Source organism: Cervus elaphus, chromosome 5 (genome assembly GCF_910594005.1).
Source record: "Cervus elaphus chromosome 5, mCerEla1.1, whole genome shotgun sequence".
In the NCBI taxonomy this organism is placed as follows: domain Eukaryota; kingdom Metazoa; phylum Chordata; class Mammalia; order Artiodactyla; family Cervidae; genus Cervus; species Cervus elaphus.
In genome coordinates, this window is record NC_057819.1 from 122473681 (window position 1) to 122496246 (window position 22566).

The window sequence follows — 22566 nt, forward strand, 5'->3', positions numbered from 1 at the left end:
CCAGATGCCTGTCTCACACCCCCCTGACCTTCCTGGAAAAGCCCTCTCAGAGCCAGGCATCACTCACATTCCACCCTCTGTCCAAGAAGATGCTCATGGCACCTGGGCCAGCCTACATCCCTTTGGGCCTGCTGTGTAGCTGGTGGGGCCTGACCCACGGCCTCAGACTCACTGCATAAGTCAACCAGGGAGATAACACTCCCACTCCATCCCCACTCCACGCCCCCACAAGTGGTTTTGCACGTGAAAATCTACCCCATCTCCGCCGGTGCTGGGACCAGGACAGTCATGGAGGTGCCCGGGTGGGGAGCAGCTCTCGGCGGCCCTGCCCCATGTGTGGGCATCCTCAGTGGACATGGGAAACAAGAGATCTGCAGACACTTGTTGGAAATTTGACAAAGTGGTTATATGCTTTTGAACCTAACAATTAAAAAAATTGGAGTGATGTATTATGTATTTTTTCCCATTTTTTTCTAGCACTTTATTGTGTTTTTAAAAACATGTCTGTGCACAATGGACTGGACCCAAGGGCAGAGGAGCATGCTTCTGGGTGGTGGATCTCCAGAGCTTCATTCCAGCTCCAGGAGTAGAGCATAGGGGTGGGAAGGGGCACTGGCTCTCCGGAGCCATGTGGGGCCAGCCGGAGCAGCCTCGGGTTTTTATTTGCAAAAGAGAGCACTTCATGAAACTATTTTAAAACACCTAGCCCTTGTAAGTGAGCAGGCAGCAGTCCCTGTCTTTCCTTCTCTTCCCTCTGTGATCCTGCACTTCCTGTGTGTTCCGTCTACTGCCGGGTGAGGAGAGGGTAGAAAGAGCCTTTGGAGTCTGGGCCTGTGTGTCTTTGCCCTGTTGGGCCCTAGGGGAGCTGTCTTTGGCTCGCCAGAATCCAGGGTGTGACCAGACAGCTGGTAACTAGTCAGAGCATCCTCCTGCTTTGGTGGCAGCAGGCACTTAGGTGGGGACCTGCGTTGGGCGTTGTGGAGCACAGGTTTCCTAGCAGTGAACTCAATGCCTGCCTTCTCTTTGCTGCAGTTGCTGACATGATGCCCCCACCCTTGGAGCAGGACCTGAATGCCCTGCTGGCTCGCAAGGAGGAGGAGTGGCGAGCGCTGCAGGCCCAGCGCACCCAGATGCAGGAGGCGGCTCTGCAGGACACACAGAGCCGACTGGAGGAGGCTCAGGGGAAGCTGCGGCGCCTGCGGGAGGACTTTATCTACAACCTGCAGGTGCTGGAAGAGCGGGACCGGGAGCTGGAGCGCTACGACGCCGCGTTCGCCCAGGCCCGAGGGCTGGAGGAGGCCAGGCAGGCCGAGGTGAGCGAGCTCAAGATCGAAGTGGCCAAGCTGAAGCAGGCGCTGGCCAGCGAGACCCGACGGCTGGAGGACCTGCAGCGGCAGTACCAGCAGAGGCTGCAGGAACACCGCCTGGAGCTGGAGCGGGTCCACAGGTGAGGGCCAGCGGACCCCACGCCCCTGCCCTCCACTGGCCTCCTTCCCCATAGGGCTGCCGGGCTCCCACCTGCTCAGTGTTTGTCACAGGAAGGCAGGCACGGCCATACCTGGATGTTTTTTTCTGGGTCCCACCCAGTGCAGCTGAAATTAGTGGAGGCTGGTTTAACTATTTGAAATTTTTTCCATGAGTTGCAAATCTGAATTATTGTAATAAAACATATTTGAGTTTATAATTATAGTAAATCCTCTACATATGAATGATATTCTATTCTGAGGGCCTGTTTGTAAGTCCAACAAAGTTAGTCCAGGTACAGCTGGTAACTAGTCAGAGCATGCTCCTGCCTTGGTGGCAGCAGGCACTTAGGTGGGCATCTGAGGTGGGCGTAGTAGTAGTACTACTGTGTTGTAATTGCTTTATAGTACTTTTCACACAAATAATATATAAAAAAATTTAAAAAATTTTTATTGTAGTATAGTTGTTTTACAGTGTTGTTAGTTTCTACTGTACCACAAAGTGAATGTGTGTGTGTGTGTGTATGTATATATTTTTTTTAATTTCCTTCTCATTTAGGTTACTACAGAGCTCTGAGTAGGGTTCCCTGTGCTATACAGTAGGCTCTCATTAGATATCTTATACGTAGTATCAGTAGTGTATGTACAGTCAATCCCAATCTCCCAATTCACCCTGCTCCCTCCGCTTCCCCCCTTGGTATTCATATGTTTGTTCTCTACGTCTGTGTCTCTATTTCATCTTTGCAAATAAAATCATTTTTACCATTTTTCTAGATTCCACATGTAATGTTAATGTATGTTACTTGCTTTTCTGTTTCTGACTTATTTCACTCTCTGTTACAGTCTCTAGGTCCATCCATGTCTCTACAAATGACCCAGTGTCGTTCATTTTTATGACTGAGTAATATTACACTGTATATACATACCACTTCTTTATCTGTTTCTCTGACATTTTTTTGCTTGGTTGGTTTTTTGTCATTTTTAAAAATTTTTTACTTTTTAGCTGCACCATCCAGCATTGTGGAATTTTAGTTCCCCAATCAGGGATTGAACCCGCACCGCCTGCATTGGAAGCGTAGAGTCTTCATCACTGGACCACCAGCGAATTCCCTGCCTCTTCCGCTGTTGATGTACATTTAGGTTGCTTCTGTGTCCTGACTATCGTAAATAGTATTGCAATGAACATTGGGGTGCGTGTGTCTTTTTGAATTATGTTTTTCTCTGGGTATATGCCCAGTAGTGAAATTGCTGGGTCATATAGTAGTTCTATTTTTAGTTTCTTAAGGAATCTCCATACTGTTCTCCATAGTGGCTATATTAATTTACATTTCCACCAACAGTGCAGGAGGGTTCCCTTTTCTTTATACCCTCTCCAGTATTTATTGTCATGGATTTTTGATGATGGCCTTCTGACCAGTGTGAAGTGATACTTCATCATAGTTTTGACTTGCATTTTTCTAATAATTAGTGATTTTTTAACATCTTTTCTTCATGTGTTTATTGGTCACTTGTGTGTCTTCTTTGGAGAAATGTCTATTTAAGTCCTCTGCTATTTATTTTTTATTTTTGAGCTGCATGAACTATTTGTATATGTTGGAGATTAATATTTTGTCAGTTGCTTTGTTTGACAATACTGTCTCCCATTCTGAGGGTTGTCTTTTCATCTTGTTTATGGTTTCTCTTGCCACTATTATTCAAAATAATTTTGAAAGTCCTAGCCATGGCAATCAGAGAAGAAAAAGAAATAAAAGGAATCCAAATTGGAAAAGAAGAAATAAAACGGTCATTGTCTGAAGATGACATGATATTCTACACAGTAGTAGGAGTAGTAGTAGTTTAATTGCTAAATCGGGTCCAACTCTTGTGACCCCATGGACTGTAGCCTGCCAGGCTCCTCTGTCCATGGGATTCTCCAGGCAAGAATACTGGAGTGGATTGCCATTTCCTTCTCCAGGGGATCTTCCCGACCCAGGAATTGAACCAGGTCTCCTGCATTGCAGGCAGATTCTTAACCAACTGAGCTACGAGGGAAGCGCAGTACTCTACATAGAAAATCCTAAAGATGCCACCAGGAAACTATTAATAGCTAATCAATGAATTTAATAAAGTTGCAAAATACAAAATTAATACTCTGTAATCTTTTGCATTCCTATACACTAACAACAAAAGATCACAAAGAGAAATCAAGGAAATAATCCCATTTACTGTTGCAATAAAAAGAAGAAAATATCGTGGAATAGACCTACCTAAGGAGGCAAAAGACCTATATGTACTAAACTATAAGATACTGATTAAAGAATTCAAAGATGACACAAACAGATGGAGAGATATACCATGTTCTTGAATTGGAAGAGTCAATATTATGAAAATGACTATACCACGCAAAGCTATCTACAGATTCAATGCAATCCCTGTAAAATTACCAATGGCATTTTTCACAGAACTAGAATAGCAACAACAACAACAAAAATGACAATTTGTATAGAAGCATAAAAGGCCTGGATAGCCAAAGCAGTCTTGAGAAAGAGAAATAGAGCTGAAAGAATCAAGCTGTCTGACTTTAGACTGTACTACAAAGTTACAATAATCAAGAATCTATGGTACTAGCACAAAAACAGAAATATAGAACTGTGGAGTAGGATCAAAAGGCCAGAAATAAACCCATGCACCTATGGTCACCTAATCTATGACAAAGGAGTCAAGATTTTTGATGGTGGCCATTCTGACCAGTGTGAGGTGATACTTCATTATAGTTTTCATAGGCATTTTTCTGATAGTGATTTTGAGCATCTTTTCATATGTTGGTCCATATACAATGGAGAAAAGATAGCCTCTTCAATAAGTGGTGCTGGGAAAACTGGACAACTACATGTAAAAGAATGAAATTAAAACACTCTCTAATACCATACACAAAAATAAACTGCAAATGGATTAAAGACCTAAATATAAGGCCAGACACTGTAAAACTCTTACAGGAAACATAGGCAGAACACTCTGACATAAATAGCCACAATCTCTTTTTAAAAAATATTTATGTATTTAATTTTGTCTGAGCTGGCTCTTCTTTTCTGCGAGGGCCTTTCTCTAGTTGTGGTGAGCGGGGGCTATTCTCTAGTTGCGGTGCTCAGGCTTCTCATTCTGGTAGCTTCTCTTGTTGAAGAGCGTGAGATCTTAGACCTGAGGGCTTCAATATAGTTGCAGCTCTCAGGCCTAGAGCACAGGCTCAATAGTTGTGATGCACAGGCACACATGCTTTGAGGCATGTGGGATCGTAGTTCCCTTACCAGGGATTGAACCCACGTCTCCTGCATGGCAAGACAGATTCTTAACCACTGGATCATCAGGGAAGTCCCAGAAAACATTTTTAATCTTACAGTACAGTACCAGCCACATCATCACCACTGCTTTTACGCTTGCTTCTGGACATCCTGGAGTTGAAATAAAGATACTGTCCTCTATGCAGTACTGTAAAGTGCCCCAAAGCACAACCACACGTAGAGGACGCACGCACATGACCGTGTACGCCAGACACGTGAACTAGCTTGTGTGACTGGACTTGCAAACACATGTTTTCATCTTGGAAAGTTCGCCTCTAGAAGGTTCGTATGTAGGGGACTTATTGTTTTAATGATGTGAAATGTATGTTAAATCTGATACTAAGAGCTGACTTGAGGCAGGTCAACTGAGACCCTGAAGCTGTTGTCAGGCCTGTGGGCTCCACGATGAGGACAGGCCTCAGCTGCATGCTCTGCTGCAGCCTTGATGTGCTTTATATGGTTTTGTGAAGTGTCTCCCCAGGACTCCTGCTCATTCTTTTTCACCAAATTTGGGACATTTTCAACCGTTATTTCTTCAAGTACATTGTTGGCTCCACCCTCTTTTTCCTTCCACTCTGGGACTGCAGTGAGGACAATGTGAATGCTACATCTTTTGTTATCATCCCACGGGTCTCTGAGGCTCCACTTATTTTTTTCAGCATATTTCTTTCTGTTGTCATGTCAGGTAACTTTTGTCATTCTCTGGTTCTTTTCTGTAACGTGTTTATTCTGCCTTTGAGCCCAATTAGAGTGTCCTTCGTTTTGGTTATGGTACTTCTTAGTTCTCAAGTTTCCATTTGATTCTTTGTTATATTTTCTTTTTCTTTTCTGAGAGTTTCTATTTTCCATTTGTCCCAAGGCTCTGTGAAATTGCTTGTCAGAGCATTTTTATGATGGCTGCTTTAAAATCCTTGTTAGATCATATCAACATCTGTGTCATCTTGGTGTTAGCATCTATGGATTGTGAGTTCTCATTCAAGTGGAGAGTTCCTGGTTGTTGGTATGACCAGTGACTTTTGTGTTTCTTTTTTCTTTTTTGGCCACACTGCTCGGCATGTGGGATCTTCATTCCCCAAACAAGGAATAAAAACCTGTGCCCCCTACAATGGAAGCAGAGAGTCCTAATCGCTGGACTGCCAGGGAAGTCCTGGCATGACCAGTGACTTATGACTGTATCCTGGGCACTTGTGGGATTGTCCCGAGAGCCTGGATCCCACGTCATGTTCTCCTCTGCAGATAGTCACCTGTCTGGGTATAGCATGCGGGTCCCCTGGGTCCTGCCAAAGCCACTCCTGCAAAGAAGAAGCATTACCTGTCCCCTCACGTTTGCAAAGGAGACCCTGCAAATGTGTAGTTTGGAGACTATTCAGTGTGACTTTTCTTAACACTGAGCTTTTTTTTTTTTTTTCTAACATAGTGACAGGAACAGTGAGCTGGATCAGCAGCGGGAGCAGTATGGGAACCTGAAGTGGAAGCTGGAGAGGAGACTCAAGGAGCTGGACGGCGAACTTGGCCTGCAGCGGCAGGTAGGTGGGGGATCCACTTCTTCCTCAAGACTGTTGTTTTGTTGGTCATATAGTATCAGCCTAGGATCACAGGTTCCCACTTTGTGGTGATCTGTGGCGAAATGTGTCAGGGTATCTAAATCTTCCTCTGTGGTAACGCCCCCAAAATTCTCCTTCCTTGGAAATGAATAAACATTTCGTCCTATATTATATTTGAGAAAGAAGTATTATGAAATTAGAGTTCTTTACTGTGGAAGAGAGCTGGGAACTCAAATTGTGATAATTGTATTTCTTTCAACAAGCAATAAATGACCCTAAGTTTAAATATAGCTGTGTCAGCTGACAGGAGACACTTAAACCTGTCTCTGAAATTTCTCCTCGGCGTCCCTGAAGCTCAGCCTCCACATCTGAGAGACACTTTGCTATGTTGGAGTTTGGGTGAAGGACATCCTTCACACTTAGGGCTGAAGTCCATGTCTGGCAGGGCTGCGTGTGTGCACAACATGGGTCCCCTTGTTCTCCTTCCAGGATGTACCGAGCTTGTGTTGTCGTAGCAGCAGCTGGTGTTTATGAAAACCGCCTCATGTAGCTCCTTGTGCGTGTGTGTGAATTTATCTGCTCAATACAACAGAGACACCATTTTGTTCTGCATTTTGCAAGTAGGGAACCGAGGTCAAGACATTAAGTAACCTGCCCAAAATCCCCCTCAGTAAATCAAGGAGCCGTAATTTGAGTCCAGGACACTTCCAGCGTGTGAACTCTTAGGCACTGTCCTTCTGCCGTAGGTTAGCAACTCACAACTTATTTTTAGACTTGTATCCGCGATATTGGAGAGTAGCTGGATCTGGAAGTCAGCCTAGCTGTGTCCCCACTTCTGCCCTCCTTGGAGTGATAGTGACTGAGTGATCTGGAGTGATCTGACCTTGGCCCCTGGTCTCCCAGTGGATGTGCCATGGGGCGGATGTGAACTTTGTGCCTGCCTGTGCTGGCCTGTCCTTCCTTGGAACTGGGGTCAGCAGTTCTCAAGGAGGACAGACCGATCAGCTGGTGGACTGAGGCCTGAGTGTCAGGGCCTCCATCCCATAGCATGGCGTTGGTGCCCTGAGATAGGACAGCATCCTGATGGGCTGTGCCCACCAGAATGGAAGATACTTGAAGATGCAACTGTCCTTAAAACCAAGCTCTCAGGCCCGGCTGCATCTACTAACCACCACTGGTGCAGGAGGAGGCCCTGTCCTTTCCTTCCCCTCTGGAAGCTCGAATTTCACTGTCCACAATGATGCCACCACTCAAAACAGTCTGTAGAGCTTTTGACATTTCCTGCAGAGGACTTTCTTTTGGAGTCCTTGGGGACCAAAGAACTTTGTCTCTTACGGGCGGGTTTGACTTTAGGAAACATCCGAGGTCACTGGGGGCTGAGCTGGGCGATCAGAAGACCAGCTGTAACTCATCTAGGTCATGAGGTGTCCTCAGGTGGTGTCAGAGTCTCTTCCAGAGAAGGAATTTCAAAAGGGCACTGGGTGGTGGTGGAATCGTCCCTGTTAGCAGGGCAGTCAGTGGCACGTGGAGGCAGCGGTAGCCCTGGTGGGTGTTGTGGTCACTGGGCTAGGTCTCTGGGTGACTTCCCAGCTTGTCCACACTCAAAGAAGTCCTTACTGTGACTCAGGCTTGTTCAGGCTTTGAGCCCCCTTGTCCACAAGGAAGGCCCCTTCAGATGTGCGTTTTCATACCAGCCCTGTCTCTTGCAGGAAGGAAGCTTGACGTCTGGACTCTCCAACTATAGGCTCTGTCCAGGGCTGCAGCTGGAAACCTGGGCAGCCTTTGCTGCCTAGTGTGGTTCGGGTCCAGCTGGGGCCCATGCCAGCCTTGGGGCTCTACTGCCCGTGCCAACCCTGTGACTGAAGGAAGGGTATTATGCGCTCATCGGCTTTGTGGCTTCCTTTGGGCTGGTTTTCTGTCTCCTTTTTCTGAAGATCTTTGTGCTCATTACTGACTTGTCAAAGGTAGAATTGATTCAATGGTAATGTTGATTATTACCTTGAAGAAAGAAGTGTAAGATGACAGGAGCTGAGTTAGTCTGTTTAATGTTTATTATGTCTGCAAGTTGTATACTGTGGACTTGTTTTTTCATTATTGGTTAGCAGTCCCAGAATTAGAAGCCTCTAGAGGAGAAACAGTGATTTATTTATTTATTGTTCATTCATTTAACAAAGAGATTTCACCAGGCACGTTCCTGGGCTCTCGGGTTAGGGCTAAGCACTAGCCCCACCTGCCCTGGGAGTGAGCTGGCCCTCGTCGGGGATGCAGTGAACACTTGAACAGTACAGTCTCTGGCTATAGCATCCTGGGGACATCACCTCTGTGACACAGGGAGGCGGGGTGAGGTGGAACTGGTCTTTTAATAGGCAAGTCAGGGCACCCTGAGAAGAGGACTTGTGAGCCCAAGTCTGCAGGTGCAACAGAGTTCAAGTTCAAGGAGGCTGAGGTGAGGGCTGTAAAGCCTCCCAGGCCTTCCTGAGAATGACCTTTGCTCCAGGTGAGGTGAGAAACTCTTGGGGGCTTGTGAGCCAAGTCAAATCTTTAAAAGAGCCTCTTCTGTGGGGTTGAGGACAGACTGTGGAGTAGGGGATACAGGGAGACACAAGAGGGCTGCTGCAGCCCTAGGTGGAAGGTGTGGGACTTGAGCCACTGACAGGTTCTGGATACACCTAGATAGCAGAGCCAACTAACAGGCTGATAGATCGGATGGGGTGAGAGGCAGGCACCAAGGACATGCCTGCTTTGGGGCTGAGTGCCTGGCAGGACGACTTGCCATGTATAGAGATGGGGGAACTGCACAGGAAGGATGGGGAGGGCGCTTGGTCAGGCTGTGTACAAGGAGGTGGCTTCTGGGCTCCCAGGAAGACACGCTGGGAGGTCAGGGCGGAAGGGGCGGTAGTCCCAAGGTACAGAGCTGGAAGTCTGGGGCTTCCCAGAGGGTGGCTGTAGACAGAGGAGCCAACTGTCCAGGCTGAACCTTGAATTCTAGAACAGGGAAGTTTAGGGGATATCATCACAGGGCAGGGGTGTGGCTTGGGGACTAGCAGGAGAGGGGCCCCCAGGAACAAGAGAGGAGGGTGGTCAGAAGGCAGGCCTGAGCCCCGTACCTCTGGGGTGAAGTGGGGACAGGGAGTGCAATGGGTTTCTTGTTTCCTCACCAAGGACCCTAAGTGCTTACCTACTGGTCTGGGCCGGGCTCTGCCTCTGCAAGGGCTTCCTGCCCCCTGGTGGCCACAGCCTGCACAACTTTGAGCAGAAACCAAAGGCTTCAGTATTTTGTCATGTTAGCAGTCAAAGTGATGCTCAAAATTCTCCAAGCCAGGCTTCAACAGGACATGAACCGTGAACTTCCAGATGTTCAAGCTGGATTTAGGAAAGGCAGAGGAACCAGAGATCAAATTGCCAACATCCGTTGGATCCTCGATAAAGCAAGAGAGCTCCAGAAAAACATTTACTTTATTGACTATGCCAACACCTTTGATTTTATGGATCACAACAAACTGTGGAAACTTCTTAAAGAGATGGGAATACCAGACCACCTTACCTGCCTCCTGAGAAATCTGTATGCAGGTCAAGAAGCAACAGTTAGAATTGGACATGAAACAACAGACTGGTTCCAAATTGGGAAAGGAGTATGTCAGGCTGTGTATTGTCACCGTGCTTATTTAACTTATATGCAGAATACATCATGAGAAATGCTGGGCTGGATGAAGCACAAACTGGAATCAAGATTGCCGGGAGAAATATCAATAACCTCAGATATGTAGGTGACACCATCCTTATGGCAGAAAGCAAAGAACTGAAGAGCCTCTTGGTGAAAGAGAAAGAGGAGAGTGAAAAAGTTGGCATAAAGCTCAACATTCAGAAAACTAAGATCACGGCATCCAGTCCCATCATTTCATGACAAATAGATGGGGAAACAATGGAAACAGTGACAGACTTCATTTTTGGGGGCTCCAAAATCACTGCAGATGGTGACTACAGCCATGAAATTAAAAGATGTTTGCTCCTTGGAAGAAAAGTTATGATCAACCTAGACAGTTTATTAAAAAGCAGAGACATTACTTTGGCGACAAAGGTCTGTCTAGTCAAGGCTATGGTTTTTCCAGTAGTCCTGTATGGATGTGAGAGTTGGACCATAAAGAAGGCTGAGTGCCAAAGAATTGGTGTTTTCGAACTGTGGTGTTGGAGAAGACTCTTGAGAGTTCCTTGGACTGCAAGGAGATCCAGCCAGTTGATCCTAAAGGAAATCAGTCCTGAATATTCATTGGAAGGACTGATGCTGAAGCTGAAACCCCAGTACTGTGGCTACCTGAGGTGAAGAACTGACTCATTTGAAAAGACCCTGATGCTGGGAAAGATTGAAGGCAGGAGGAGAAGGGGACAACAGAGGATGAGATGGTTGGATGGCATCACCGACTTGATGGACATGAGTTTGAGAAAGCTTTGGGAGTTGGTGGTGGATAGGGAGGCCTGGTGTGCTGCAGTCCATATGGTCGCAAAAAGTCAGACACGACTGAGCTACTGAACTGAACTGAGCAGTCAGTCTCAATGATTTTCATATTCTGATCCCAGCAAGGATTTCTTGTGTGACCCCCTTAAACGTCATCTTGCTTCTCAAGGGATTTTAAAAAAATGCATATTTTCAGTTGTACCATGCAGTGTCTCTGAGGCCCCCAGCCTCAACTTTCAAAGGAGGGGAGGGAGCCTGCCATGCATTTATCACAGGGAGGAGGCAGAGACGCACCCGTTCTTGCCTGGATGCTCTGGCTGGGCTCAGCCTCCCTTGACCCTTTCCTTCTGGTAACTGGGTCTGCCAGCTCTCTTCAAAAGCAGGGCCCTCATTACTTGGTCAGAAACCTGGAATCAGGCTAGTGTGCCGTGCTCACGCACTGTGCTTTCCACGTGCTGTGCTGGGCGGGCTCAGCCTGTCCTCACAGCTCCTCCATGGGCTGGGCCTCCTGTCTGCCCACTCCGTGTTAGCCTGTGCTCACCCTGACGACAAGTGTCAGGTAAAGTCACTATGAGGTTTTAGGGCAGGAGAGATGGTTAGAGTCAGACTAACTCCAGGACACGCATTTCAGTTTGACTTTGACCCTCGCTGTGATTTCTGCGTCTATATCCAGACCTCCTATTCAAAGGCTACATCAGGCCATGCGTGTCTGCTCTCCTGACACCACTGGAGACAGGACTGTAAAGGACCAAGGACAGTGAGAACCCACAGCAGTGGCGGGAGCAGGAGAAGGGCCTCAGCGCTCGGACGAGCCTGCGCCTTCCCTGGGGGGGAAGCAGAGCGGGGAGACCTGTGGGAGACGCATCGCGTGGATATACAGACTCAGAGATCTTAGGCCTCAGGATGTTAAGGGCTGTGCATGTGCACGTAGAAGTTTGTATTTGGGGCCCATGAACCCCTGCTCACATGCAGATAGAGTGCTCAGCAGACGGAGAAGTGCCCTTCCCCAGACAGAAGCTCAGCACAAATTTCTTGAAACAAATTGAATCACTCATGGGGAGAAGGAGGGCAGCTGTGTGGACCCAGGTGCCTGCTGCGTAGATCTAACCTTAGGGAGACAGCATCCTCGGTCAGCCCTGCCAAGATTCAGCCTCATTAAGCTGTCATTTTCTACAGTCCATGCAGCCATACTGTGTGCAGTTCCACAGGTTTAATGCAGGCATTTTCCCGGTAACAGCCAAGACAGAATTTCACTGCCACCCAAAGTTCTGCGTGCCTCTTTGCAGTCAGGGAGCAGCGCCCCCGGCCCTGGCCCCACCAGCTTGCTGCCTTCCACTTGCAGTGAGAACTGGCTTTTCAGAGAGGCCTGTGAGAACGGAGCCTCGAGCTGGTGCCCCTTTTAGTCTGGCTTCTCTCTCACCGTGACGTGTCTGAGGCGCATGGATGTCGTGCGGTTGGCAGCTTGTTCCTTCTCGGTGCCTGCCGGTGCTGTGTGTTGCGTGGAGGTGCCGGTATGTTTGCGTTCTCTGTCAGCTCACACTTCGGACACTTGGGTCTTTTCCAGTTTGGGGCCAGTTTGAATAAGGCTGCTGTGAGCATTCTTGGCTGTCTTTGAATGGACACAGGCTCCACGACCAGGAGTGCGATTTCTGGGACATGTACTACGGCTCTGTCTAACTTTTTGAGAAACTGCTGAGGTGTCCTTTAGGATGGCTATAGGGTCACATCCCACCAGCTGCAGATTAGAGTTCTAGTCATTTCCCATCCTTGCTCGCACTTAATGTTGTTAGTCTTTTCCTTTTTAGTAGTCTAGTGGGTGTGTAGCTGGGGATTAAATGCGATTATCCTTGATGATCAGAGTTTAAGTATCTGTTAACGTGCTTATTGGCCATTCATATATCCTTGTGAAGTTTCTGTTCAGCTTTTTTGTACTTAAAAAAAAATTGAGTTTTCTTCCTATTATTGATTTGTGAGTTCTTCATGTATACTCCAGAAATAAGTCCTTAAGTATATATTTTTTTGAATATTTTCTCCCATTCTGTGCCTTACCTTTTCCTTTTTGTAAGTCTTAATTTCAACATCCTAGTGAACTATTTATTGCCTCATTCCTGAGTGTGTGTGTGTGTAAAGTCGATCAGTCGTGTCCAACTCTTTGCAACCCCATGGACTGTAGCCCACTAGGCTCCTCTGTCCATGGGATTCTCCAGGCAAGAATACTGGAGTGGGTTGCCATTTCCTTCTCTAGGGGATCTTCCCAACCCAGGGATCGAACCCAGGTCTCCCACATTGCAGGCAGACGCTTTATCCTCTGAGCCACCAGGGAAGCCCCATTCCTGAGTAGGAGCCTGTAACTGAGGCGGGATTACAAGACGGAGAAATGCCTGCAACCCAAGAAGAAGCCCAGAGGAATAGGGAAGGTGATTCCTGAGACAGTGATCCTAAAACCCACCATTGTGTGATCAGTTCAGGTGTGGGGCAGCAGGGTGGGCCCTGTGGACCCGCGCGTGCTAGATTACCTGTGTGCGGTGTCTGGTTGTCCGTGTTGGGCTAGTTGTCTGCACGGATGGCTCTGGTACTATGGCCTCCTAGGCCCCACCGGCGGTGCCAGTGATACTGCAACTCGCATCAGCCTGGTCCTGGAGGATGGGTCAGGAGAATAGCTGCCTTCCTACTCCTGGGGCAGAGGCTTGCTATTTCCCTCCTCCCCACAGGGCTCTTCCTTTGTCCCTCCCCTGAGGTGAGAGCGAGCCTGCAGGGGGACCTGGGGGGGTGGCGGGGAGGGAGGGGAATGGGCTGGGAACCGGACAGGACCAGCCATTCCTCCCATTGCGTCTTCACTTTCAGTGCCTCAAGGCGCGTTCTGGGGGCTTCCTGTGATCAGTGCCCCCAGAAATGTATTTTGCATCCATAACTCAGGATGCTAGGAGGAAGGGCCAATCAGAACAAGAAAGAATTTTGACAGTTACAAGTGCATATAAAGCAATAAATTCAGAATATAGAAAAAAGACACAGAAAGTCCAACAGAAAATTTAAGAGACATGGAACATAAGTCCAGGATTCATCTAACAATATAAACTCCAGAAACATACAGCAAAGAACGGGAAGGGATCAGATTGTCAAGTAAACGTGTAGTTGCTTCTCGGGGTGGGGACTTCAGATTAAACCCCCTCCCACCCTGAGCCATGAATGAAAATGTGTCAGAGAAACAAAGAGGAGATGCTACAAACGTCCAGAAAACCTATAAGGCAGAGCCTGGCCCCAGCTCCTCGACCATGGCTTGGGATAGACTTGAAAAGGTCTTCAGCTCTGTGGGGCAGCAATGTCAGGCCAGAGCCCTGGAGTGTGAGGGTGTGGGTGCCTCAGGCTAGACAACAGCCTCTCAGGAGGTTACTGGAGTGTAACTACTGAGCGAGCTCTGAGCAGCACCTGTGGGTCAGGGCCGAGGGCACAACCTTTAGCTGCTTCTGTTTCCCTTCTGAGTTTAGAACTTTGAGAACCAAGAGATGGAGGGAGCGGAGAAGGCTGCTGGGAGAAGGAGGGTCAGAGCTGGGCGGGCTCCCTGGATCCCCAGGACGGGGTGGCTCCAGTCACAGGGCCCAGCTGGCAGCCTCACACGGAGCCCATGAGCCTGAGCGATGTGGGGCAGGGGGTGGCTCCCGCTCCCACAACTGGGAGAAGGCCCACTGGGGCCAGGGATCCCAGGACTCTCACCCTGATGCAAGCTCTTGAGGCGGGGAGGGGGCTCCTTTCCTGCAAGAGTACACAGAGAGAGGGGGAGAGGGCATCAAGGGATCCTGGGGACCGCCTAGGGAGCTGTGAAGGGCAGGCCTGGATACCAGCTGTGGGGCAGCCCAGGGAGAGGAACCCCAGGAGGGGAAAGAATCATACCGTGGGATGTGTCCTGGGAAGCAGACACCACTCGGGAAACAAGAGAGAACCAGAGAAATGGCGGGGGAGGGGAATTGAAAACTCAGAAAAACGATGAGGTGGGAACCGTCAGAATTGTTCACTGTTGGGTGTTCAGTGAATCACTAGTATAATAATTTAGGGACTTTTGGATTCAGCCCGTGAGTGAGGCATTCACAGAGCCGGGGGATGGAGCCATGACCCTGGGTTGGGGAGTGGGGTGGGGCTGCTCAGGAACCCGGCAGGTAGCATGGAGAACTGATGGGAAAGAATGGCATTTTTTTGCAGATATAGACGGAACCAACAGCTTAACTGGTAGGAGGGGTGGTTCTGGGTTCACGGGCCTCTGCTAACCTTTCCTTTGGGTTTGCTAGCTGCTCTATCTGGGCAGAGCAAAACCCCACAGGATCACGGAGAAAACAGAAAAGCCCACGCCCGGGGTGAAAACACAGGCTGTCCGATGCCCTTCATTGGGTATTACAGGTCCCAGTCCCACCGTTGACCACCTCCTCCATGAGGCCCTCTGCGGCCCTCCCACCCTCAGCGAGCCTGTGGGCCTCTGCCAGCCCCACTGTGCTCCTTTCACCATCAGCCCTTTTCTGTTTCAGGAGCTGCTCCAGGAGTTTGAGTCTGAATTGCAGAAGCGGGAGCATGAGTTCCGCCTGCGGGCTGACAACATGAGCAGTGTTGTCCTGGCACACGAACTCAAGGTAGCAGGCACCCTCGGACCGTGACTGTTTCCTCGGCATAAGTGAGAAGCCCCTGGCGAGTTAGGGTTCACACCAAGGCCCCCCCCTTTGTACGTGGGCTGGGGTCTCTACCATGCAGGTGACATGCTTGCCACCATGCCCGCCAGGGCCCTAGTCAGGAGTGATGGCCACTCTGCCCAGCAGGAGGACCACTGGTGCCACCAGTCTGAGTCTGGTTACTCTGACTTTGAGAAAGGGCCTCCCCCAGGAGAAATCGCCATCCCACAAACCCTGTCCTTGGCCTGTAATCCAGTGACACCTCGGAAGGGGCCTGTGAGTAGGTGTCACTCGCCTCCTGTTTTCAGAAGGAGGGCTGTCTGCTGTTGGTGCTCCCAGCTGTGGTGCTGGCTGCCGTCCACGAGCATGGCTTCTCTAAAGCACTGACCTGGCCAGGGCACATGTGAGGAGCACACACACCTGGCCTTTAGCACCAAGACCAGCCGGGAGGGGAGGGGGAGGTGTGCGGGGGACAGAGGAGCAGGGCTGACGTCTGGCCCAGTCCTGCCACCCCAGCTCGTCACACCTGGGCAGCGTCCAGCCAGGTGGATGGGTGCTTGCCCTAGTGATCATCAAGGTGCCTCCTCCAGGCTGCCAGCCTCCCACAGGGCTACAGTCCAAGGGGTAGTGCTCTCTCTGACTTCCCCCTGGAAGAATGCTGTCCCTGTCACCCAGGACCAGCAGGACTATGAGGCCGGGGCTGCCACAAGGTGACCCCCATGAGGCCTCTTTGGGGACTTCTGAGCACCAGGGGACAGAAGACAAGCAGGACGTGTGGGGCTAACCTGTGCTTCACAGTGGAGTGGGCACTCCTGTGGAGAAGAGCGGGGAAAAGTGGGCCAGGGCATGCCCCACTCCCACCTCTAGCTGCCGTGAGACAGTTCTGGTCCCCTGAACACCTGTCCCTGGAGGGCATCACAGCTTGTACATAGGTTATACACAAATTTGGGAACAGCAGTACCATCACCTCTATGTTATAGTCAAAGAAGCCAAGGCCCCAGAGAAGCTATTGAACAATTGAGCATGTGGCTGGGATTTGAGTGGGATCACTCAGCAGGGACCCACGTTCTTTCAACCTCCACCTGCCTCTGTGATTCCAGTATCCAGATCATGGCCTAGTTGGGTTGCTGGGGTACGAATTGGATTCACACAGGGGTCTGCTTTCGAGGCTGTGAGAGCATGTGAGGAGATTCTCACTGTTTCGTTGCTTCTCAAATTCCAGTCTTTCCTCTCTCCCTGTTCTGATAAGATGGTAACACTTAACTCTTAACACCTCTGTTTGTTCCACTTACATCCTCATTTTGAATCCTCTTCTCGAAGATTAAACTGCTGAACAAAGAGCTTGCGGCCCTGAGAGAGGCTGGGGCGAAGGCTGCCGAGTCCCTGCAGGGTGCCGAGGTGGCGAACGCGGAGCTGGAAGACAGGCTGCAGCGAAGAGACTGGGAGCTCCGAGACTTGGTGGCCGTGAAGGATGCCCGGTACGGAGCCTCCCTGCCTCCTTGTAGGTGGACGTGGCCGACGGGTGGTCTGGGCCCTAGCCCTGAGGCATCTGCCTTTCCCCGGTTATTCCAGGTTGGCTTTGCAGTAGCCTCTTATGTGCCTTTTCCACTAACATTTGCTTCTTTTCAGGATAAAAGACTTAGAGGGTAAACTTCACTCTATGCAGCTCACCAGGAAAAAAGAAGAGGAGACATTTCGGAGGAAGTGAGTGTTTTCTGCCTCCAGTGTCAGTGTAGGGATAATGTTCCCCAACCACCTTGGAGGCAAAGCCTCTTCTGTGGAACGTCAGCAGGGTCAGGCCTGCTCTTCCAGGATCGCCCCTCACTTTTCAGTTCTAATGAGCGTATTTGTGTGTGTGGAGGAATATCATCAAAACACTGAGAATTACAGGACACGCATGGTGAAATAACTTGCTGAAAGCCGCCCAGGTTGACACCTTAGTGCTAATATATTTGACCCATTGACACAAGTCACAGGAGTGGGGTGCACACAGATGTTCTCTATCGTCACACTGCATGGTTCTGCAGAGTCATGTGCAGCCCAGATGGTGTTATTTATTTAGCCAAGATGACAGGGAACCTGTGTTCCCTGGTGTGGGCAGTGGTGTTTGTGCCCTGGAGTCTTGGTGTTTGCCTCTCGAAAATAACTAATGACCACAGGATGATGCATTCAGAGATAACTCCTTCCCTTCACTAGTTGTCATGATCAAACACTTCTTGTGATTTGGTGAAAAAGAAAGGTATATCTTATCAGAAACTAACAGGTACAGCAGCTGCTATGTGTATATTTTTTTGGTACTAGAAGGTGGAAAATACTGAACAGTTTGCAAGATGAGTAAGGTGAGGACTGATCATAATTGGAATGAAAAGTACATCACATGACTTGATTAAATAAGGCTTAACCATCTCACTGAACAATGCTGATGAAATCTGAAGAGAATGCTGTAGAATTATATTTCTTAGGGCTTTTTACTTTCCACTGAAGCCAAATAGAATAAAAGCATAAAAAGTCATAGGTGTCATGTTGGCATAGTGTTGCATGTCAGCAATTCCCAGTGTGTTTTCAAGACGAATATCTGTTCCACTGACAGAGTTTCGATAGGTTTGGCATCTCTGACCAAGACGGACATGCAGCCTGCCTCCCAAGGCCCCCAGCTCTTGGAGGTCTCCGATCCTGGGTTGAAAGCAGCTCAGCAGTTGGGGTAGCTGTGAAGGGAGGGCAGTTTGCACCTCTTCTTCTTCCCTAGTCGCTGGGGCTTCTGCTGGTGGTGCTTTGCTGAAACACCTGTTCTGGGTTCTTTTTCCCAAGACACAAATATCTGCTTGAGTCTCTTTTTCCCAAGGACTGTGAGCTTGGGAGGGAGGGGGGCCAGTGTCTGAAAATCTCTTAGTCAGTGGTTCCACATGAGGAGTGAGGAGCAGAGAGAAGCAGGCAAAAGTGCCCTCCAGAAGGACATGTATGCAGCCCTCCGGCAGGATGAGGGAGATTCTGGGCTAGGGGGTCCAGAACGGGGTCCATGTGAACTGTTGGGGACCTTCCTGTGTTTCAGGCATGAGGAGCTGGACCATCTGGCCAGGGAAAGGGACGCTGTGCTGATGGCAGCAAAGAGCGCCCACATGGAGCAGCTACAGGCAGCAGACGCCAGGGCCCTGGAGCTGCAGGCGCGATGTGAGAACCTCGAAGTACAGCTCCGCAGGGCCGAGTGGAAGCAGGTGGATGCCACCAAGGAGAAGGACGCCACCATTGACAAGTGAGCCCGGGCCAAGGGCCTGGCTGCCTAGTTACCTGTTTCAGATGAAGGGAAGTGGGCACTGGGTGTTGGGAGTCATTTCTGCAGCTCTCCCATCACTTTTCTTAACCATTCTCTTTCCTTTTGTTTCATTTGAAAGTGTGTGTGGACATATGTATGGATGTGTGCATTTATTTGTTTCTGATAAAATACACATAGCAAGAAATTTACCATCTTGACCATTTTTAAGTTCAGCAGCATTAAGCACATTCACGCTATTGAGCAACCAACCCTTTTCTTTGTAAAACTAAAACTGTGCCTCTTCAATAATGATTCCCTATCCCCCTCTCCCAGCCCCTAGCACCCACCATCCCACCGCCCATCTCTGTGAATCTGACTGCCCTAAGGGCCTAAGGGCCTCACACGAGTGGAATCCCTCAGTGTCTGTCCTTCTCTGACTGACTCATTCCACTCAGCGTGATGGTTTCAAGGTTCATCCATGTTGTTGTAGCACGCATCAGAATGTTCCTCCTCTTCAAGGCTGAGTAATTTCACATTGCTTGTATACAGCTACCTTTTGTTTATCAGTTCATCCGTTGATGGCGATTTTGGGTGTTTCCACCTTTTAGCTGTTGTGACTAGTGCTTCTGTGACTGTGGGTGAGCAAATATCTGCTCAGGTCTCTTTTCAGTTCTTTTGGGTGTGTACCCGGAAGTGGAGGTGCTAGATATAACTTTTTGAGGGACTGTATTCCACAGTGATTGCACCATTTTTCACAAGGGTTCCAGTTTCTCCATAAACTAGATTCTTCTTATCGCTGTTTTTTTTTAATTAAAAATTCTTTTTGGACTTCCCTGGTGGTACAGTAGATAAGAATCCACCTGCCAATACTGGGGACTTGGGTCTGATACCTGGTCCAGAGAGATTCCACATGCCAAGGAGCAACTAAGCCCCCACGCCCCAACTACTGAGCCCTTGCTCTAGAACTTTGAAACCACAACTACTGAGCCTGCCTGCTGCAACTGCTGAAGCCCGTGTACCTAGAGACCGTGCTCCACAGCAAGAGAAGCGACCGCAATAAGAAGCCTGTACACCACAACTGGAGAGTAACCCCTGCCCTCCCCAACTGGAGGAAACCCGAACACAGCAATGAAGACCCAGCACAACCAAAAATAAAATTTTAAAAATTTTTATTTAAACTATTTATTTTTTTGGCCATGCCATATGGCTTGCAGGATCTTAGTTCCCCAACCAGAGATTGAACCCAAGCCCTTGGCAGTGAAAACACAGAGTCCTAACCACCAGACTGCCGGGGAATTCCAAACGAACTTCTTTTCAAACCCAGTTTTCTTTCTGACATCTCAGCCAGGCCATACACAACCACTCTATCCCACTCTGCTTGGTGTCTCTGAAGGAGCATTGTAACTGAAGCAGTAACTGAACTCAGCCTCTTGGCAAACAATAAGGAAGTGATCTTCAGAGAAGCTGTGTTTACAGAAGATGATTAAGATAAATAAGTCATTTGCGATGCCTGCTGTTTAGCAACTGGCTTTTCCCCTTTGTTTGGGAAATATTTCTCTCTCTCTTTCTTACAGAGAATTCTCTGCCAAGTTATATTTCTACTGAAGGGAAAAATGGCTCTTAAACTGTAAAATACCAGGAAGTCAAAGCTTATTCAGGATAGCTTCCTTAGAGTCATGCGTTTTATTGTTTGATCTGTTAAACCTAGCCAGCAATAGCTGGAGGGGTGAGGCGGCTCAATCTCAAGGGTGTGTGTCTCCCAGCCCACTCTTTGTTTGGTTCGGATAGGCTCTCCCGGGGCCCTTCTCACAGATGGTGACTCAGAGCCCAGAGTCTGGGTGCACAGGCCCTCCTGTGGGGAGGCCCCTGCCTCTGCTCTATCCTCTTGGTGGGTCCACCGTCATGTTCCTTCCTGCTTCCCCACTGGACAGTCAAGAGGCCGTGACGAGCAGCATCAGTGGGTTCCCAGGAGAAGCCTTAGTGTCTGTATCAGCATCTTTTCCTACCAAGACGTACTCTTTACAAGTCAGCAACAAAATGGCCCACATTATGATTTTGTTGTCTCTTTGGGCCTATTTGTGCTGGTTTTCTTGTGACCATTAGTTTGTGGATAGCGGGGTAGAGAAATCATGAGCTGAGACAGTATTGTGAGAACCTTATCTGCATGTAACCATGCAGACATATAACCTATCAAAAGGAATATGGTAGGGCCAGAGGGCACTTTAACCTCCTAATATTCACAGCTCAGACGCAAAAAGAAGTAGATGAAATTAACTTCAATCCCATTTTTTAACCCAGTATGTCCAACATACCATCTCATCGTGTGCTTGTGTGCTCAATCACTTCATTCGCATCCGCCTCTGCGACACTATGGACGGTAGCCTGCCAGCTCCTCTCTTCATGGGATTCTCCAGTCAAGAATACTGGACTGGGTTGCTGTGCCCACCTCCAGGGAATCTACCAGACCCAGGGACTGAACCCCCATCTCCTGTATTGGTAGGCCGGTTCTTTACCACTGCTGCCACATGGGAAAGTAATTGGTTCATCAGCTATACCGCAATACAAAAAAAAGTTTAAAGTTTGAGAAAAAAAAAAGTAATCAATTTAAAAATATTAATGAAGATGGATGCCGAAACTTGCCTGAGCAAATTGTTATTGAGGTATTTCGCATTGTTTGATGCTAAATTTTAAAGGCACATCGCAATTCAATTCAGACTGGCCACGTGCCTGGGCGCCCTGAATGGCCCTTGGCTCAGTGCTGGGCAGCGCTGGTCCAAATGCTGGATGGAGGCCAGGACTCAACGAGGGCAAGTTCTCTGTTCTCCAGAACACAGGCTGGCTTGTGCTGTCTTGGTCTTGGCAAAGTGGAGCGGGAACCAGGATCCCATTCATGGCCACATACAAAGCCCCTGCTGTATGCAGATCTTCTTGTGAGAATTCACTAGAAATTAAGAAGAAATAAAAATATGGCTCTCAAGCTCCAGCAACTTCTCTTATAGTTGCAGAAGCCCAACACATACAGAATCATGAAGGATCAGGTCAGGGACTGTAATGGGAAGCTCAGAACAGACATCCTGCCTGATGAGTGGGGCCCAGGCAGTCGACTTTGCAGGGCTGTCAGCTGCTTCCCTTTCCTTGGGCCTCGGAGCAGAGTTGCCAGTGAGTAGGTAGAGGGGAAGGAGTGTTCTGGAATTCCAGGACAGGCCAGGCATCTCGTGTCCTTTTGTCTTTCAGTGACACACAGAAGAGAGAAGAACCTTTCATTTCCCTCTGTCATGTCAGACATTGGACACTCGAGGCTCCGGGGCTAAGTGTCTGGTGGGACACAGCCAGGGTGAAGCCCGAATTCCATGAGCACCCTGCCTGCTATACATACTGCCTCGTGTGGTCTTGGCTCTAGGTTGGCTCACGGGGTGGGGGGCAGCTTTGTCACAGGCTCTTGGGCCCCCTTGATAGCTCAGTTAGTAAAGAATCCACCTGCAATGCTGGAGACCCCAGTTCAATTCCTGGGTCGGGAAGATCCCATGGAAAAGGGATAGGCTACCCACTCCAGTATTCTGAGCTGGAGAGTTCCATGGACTGTATAGCCCATGGGGTTGCAAAGAGTTGGACATGACTGAGTGACTTTCACTTCACTTCACCTGGGTCCCCACCTGCTACTTTTATCACCCCAGCAACTACATGGGACCAGAGCAGCCACTGCCCCAGAAGGAGTACTGGGTGGACCCAGAGAGGATCAGCTGCAGCCCCTGTTCTGACACCAGCACCCTATCTGAGCTGGACGTGTTCTCAAGTTTCCAACATTTTGCAGCCCCCTGTGTTACTAGGGTGAGCTGGTTTATTTTAGGTAAGAAGTCAGTATGAACCTGGATGTACTAGAAGTAATT

At 48.9% G+C, this 22566-nt stretch overlaps 1 protein-coding gene across 12 annotated transcripts in view; it reads left to right on the forward strand.

Annotated features, from left to right (window-relative positions):
* Positions 1-22566, forward strand: part of CCDC57 (coiled-coil domain containing 57) — a 114561-nt gene that overhangs the window by 12946 nt on the left and 79049 nt on the right. For all 12 annotated transcript variants that reach the window (XR_006341360.1, XR_006341355.1, XR_006341359.1 and 9 more), the window contains exons 2-7: positions 1033-1447; positions 6198-6306; positions 15292-15393; positions 16750-16907; positions 17059-17133; positions 18479-18679. Coding sequence is in view for 6 of the 12 variants with exons in the window: in XM_043905139.1 (XP_043761074.1) it covers positions 1033-1447; positions 6198-6306; positions 15292-15393; positions 16750-16907; positions 17059-17133; positions 18479-18679 (1060 nt within the window). In the remaining 6 variants the exon portion in view is untranslated. The remainder of the gene's footprint in view (positions 1-1032; positions 1448-6197; positions 6307-15291; positions 15394-16749; positions 16908-17058; positions 17134-18478; positions 18680-22566) is intronic.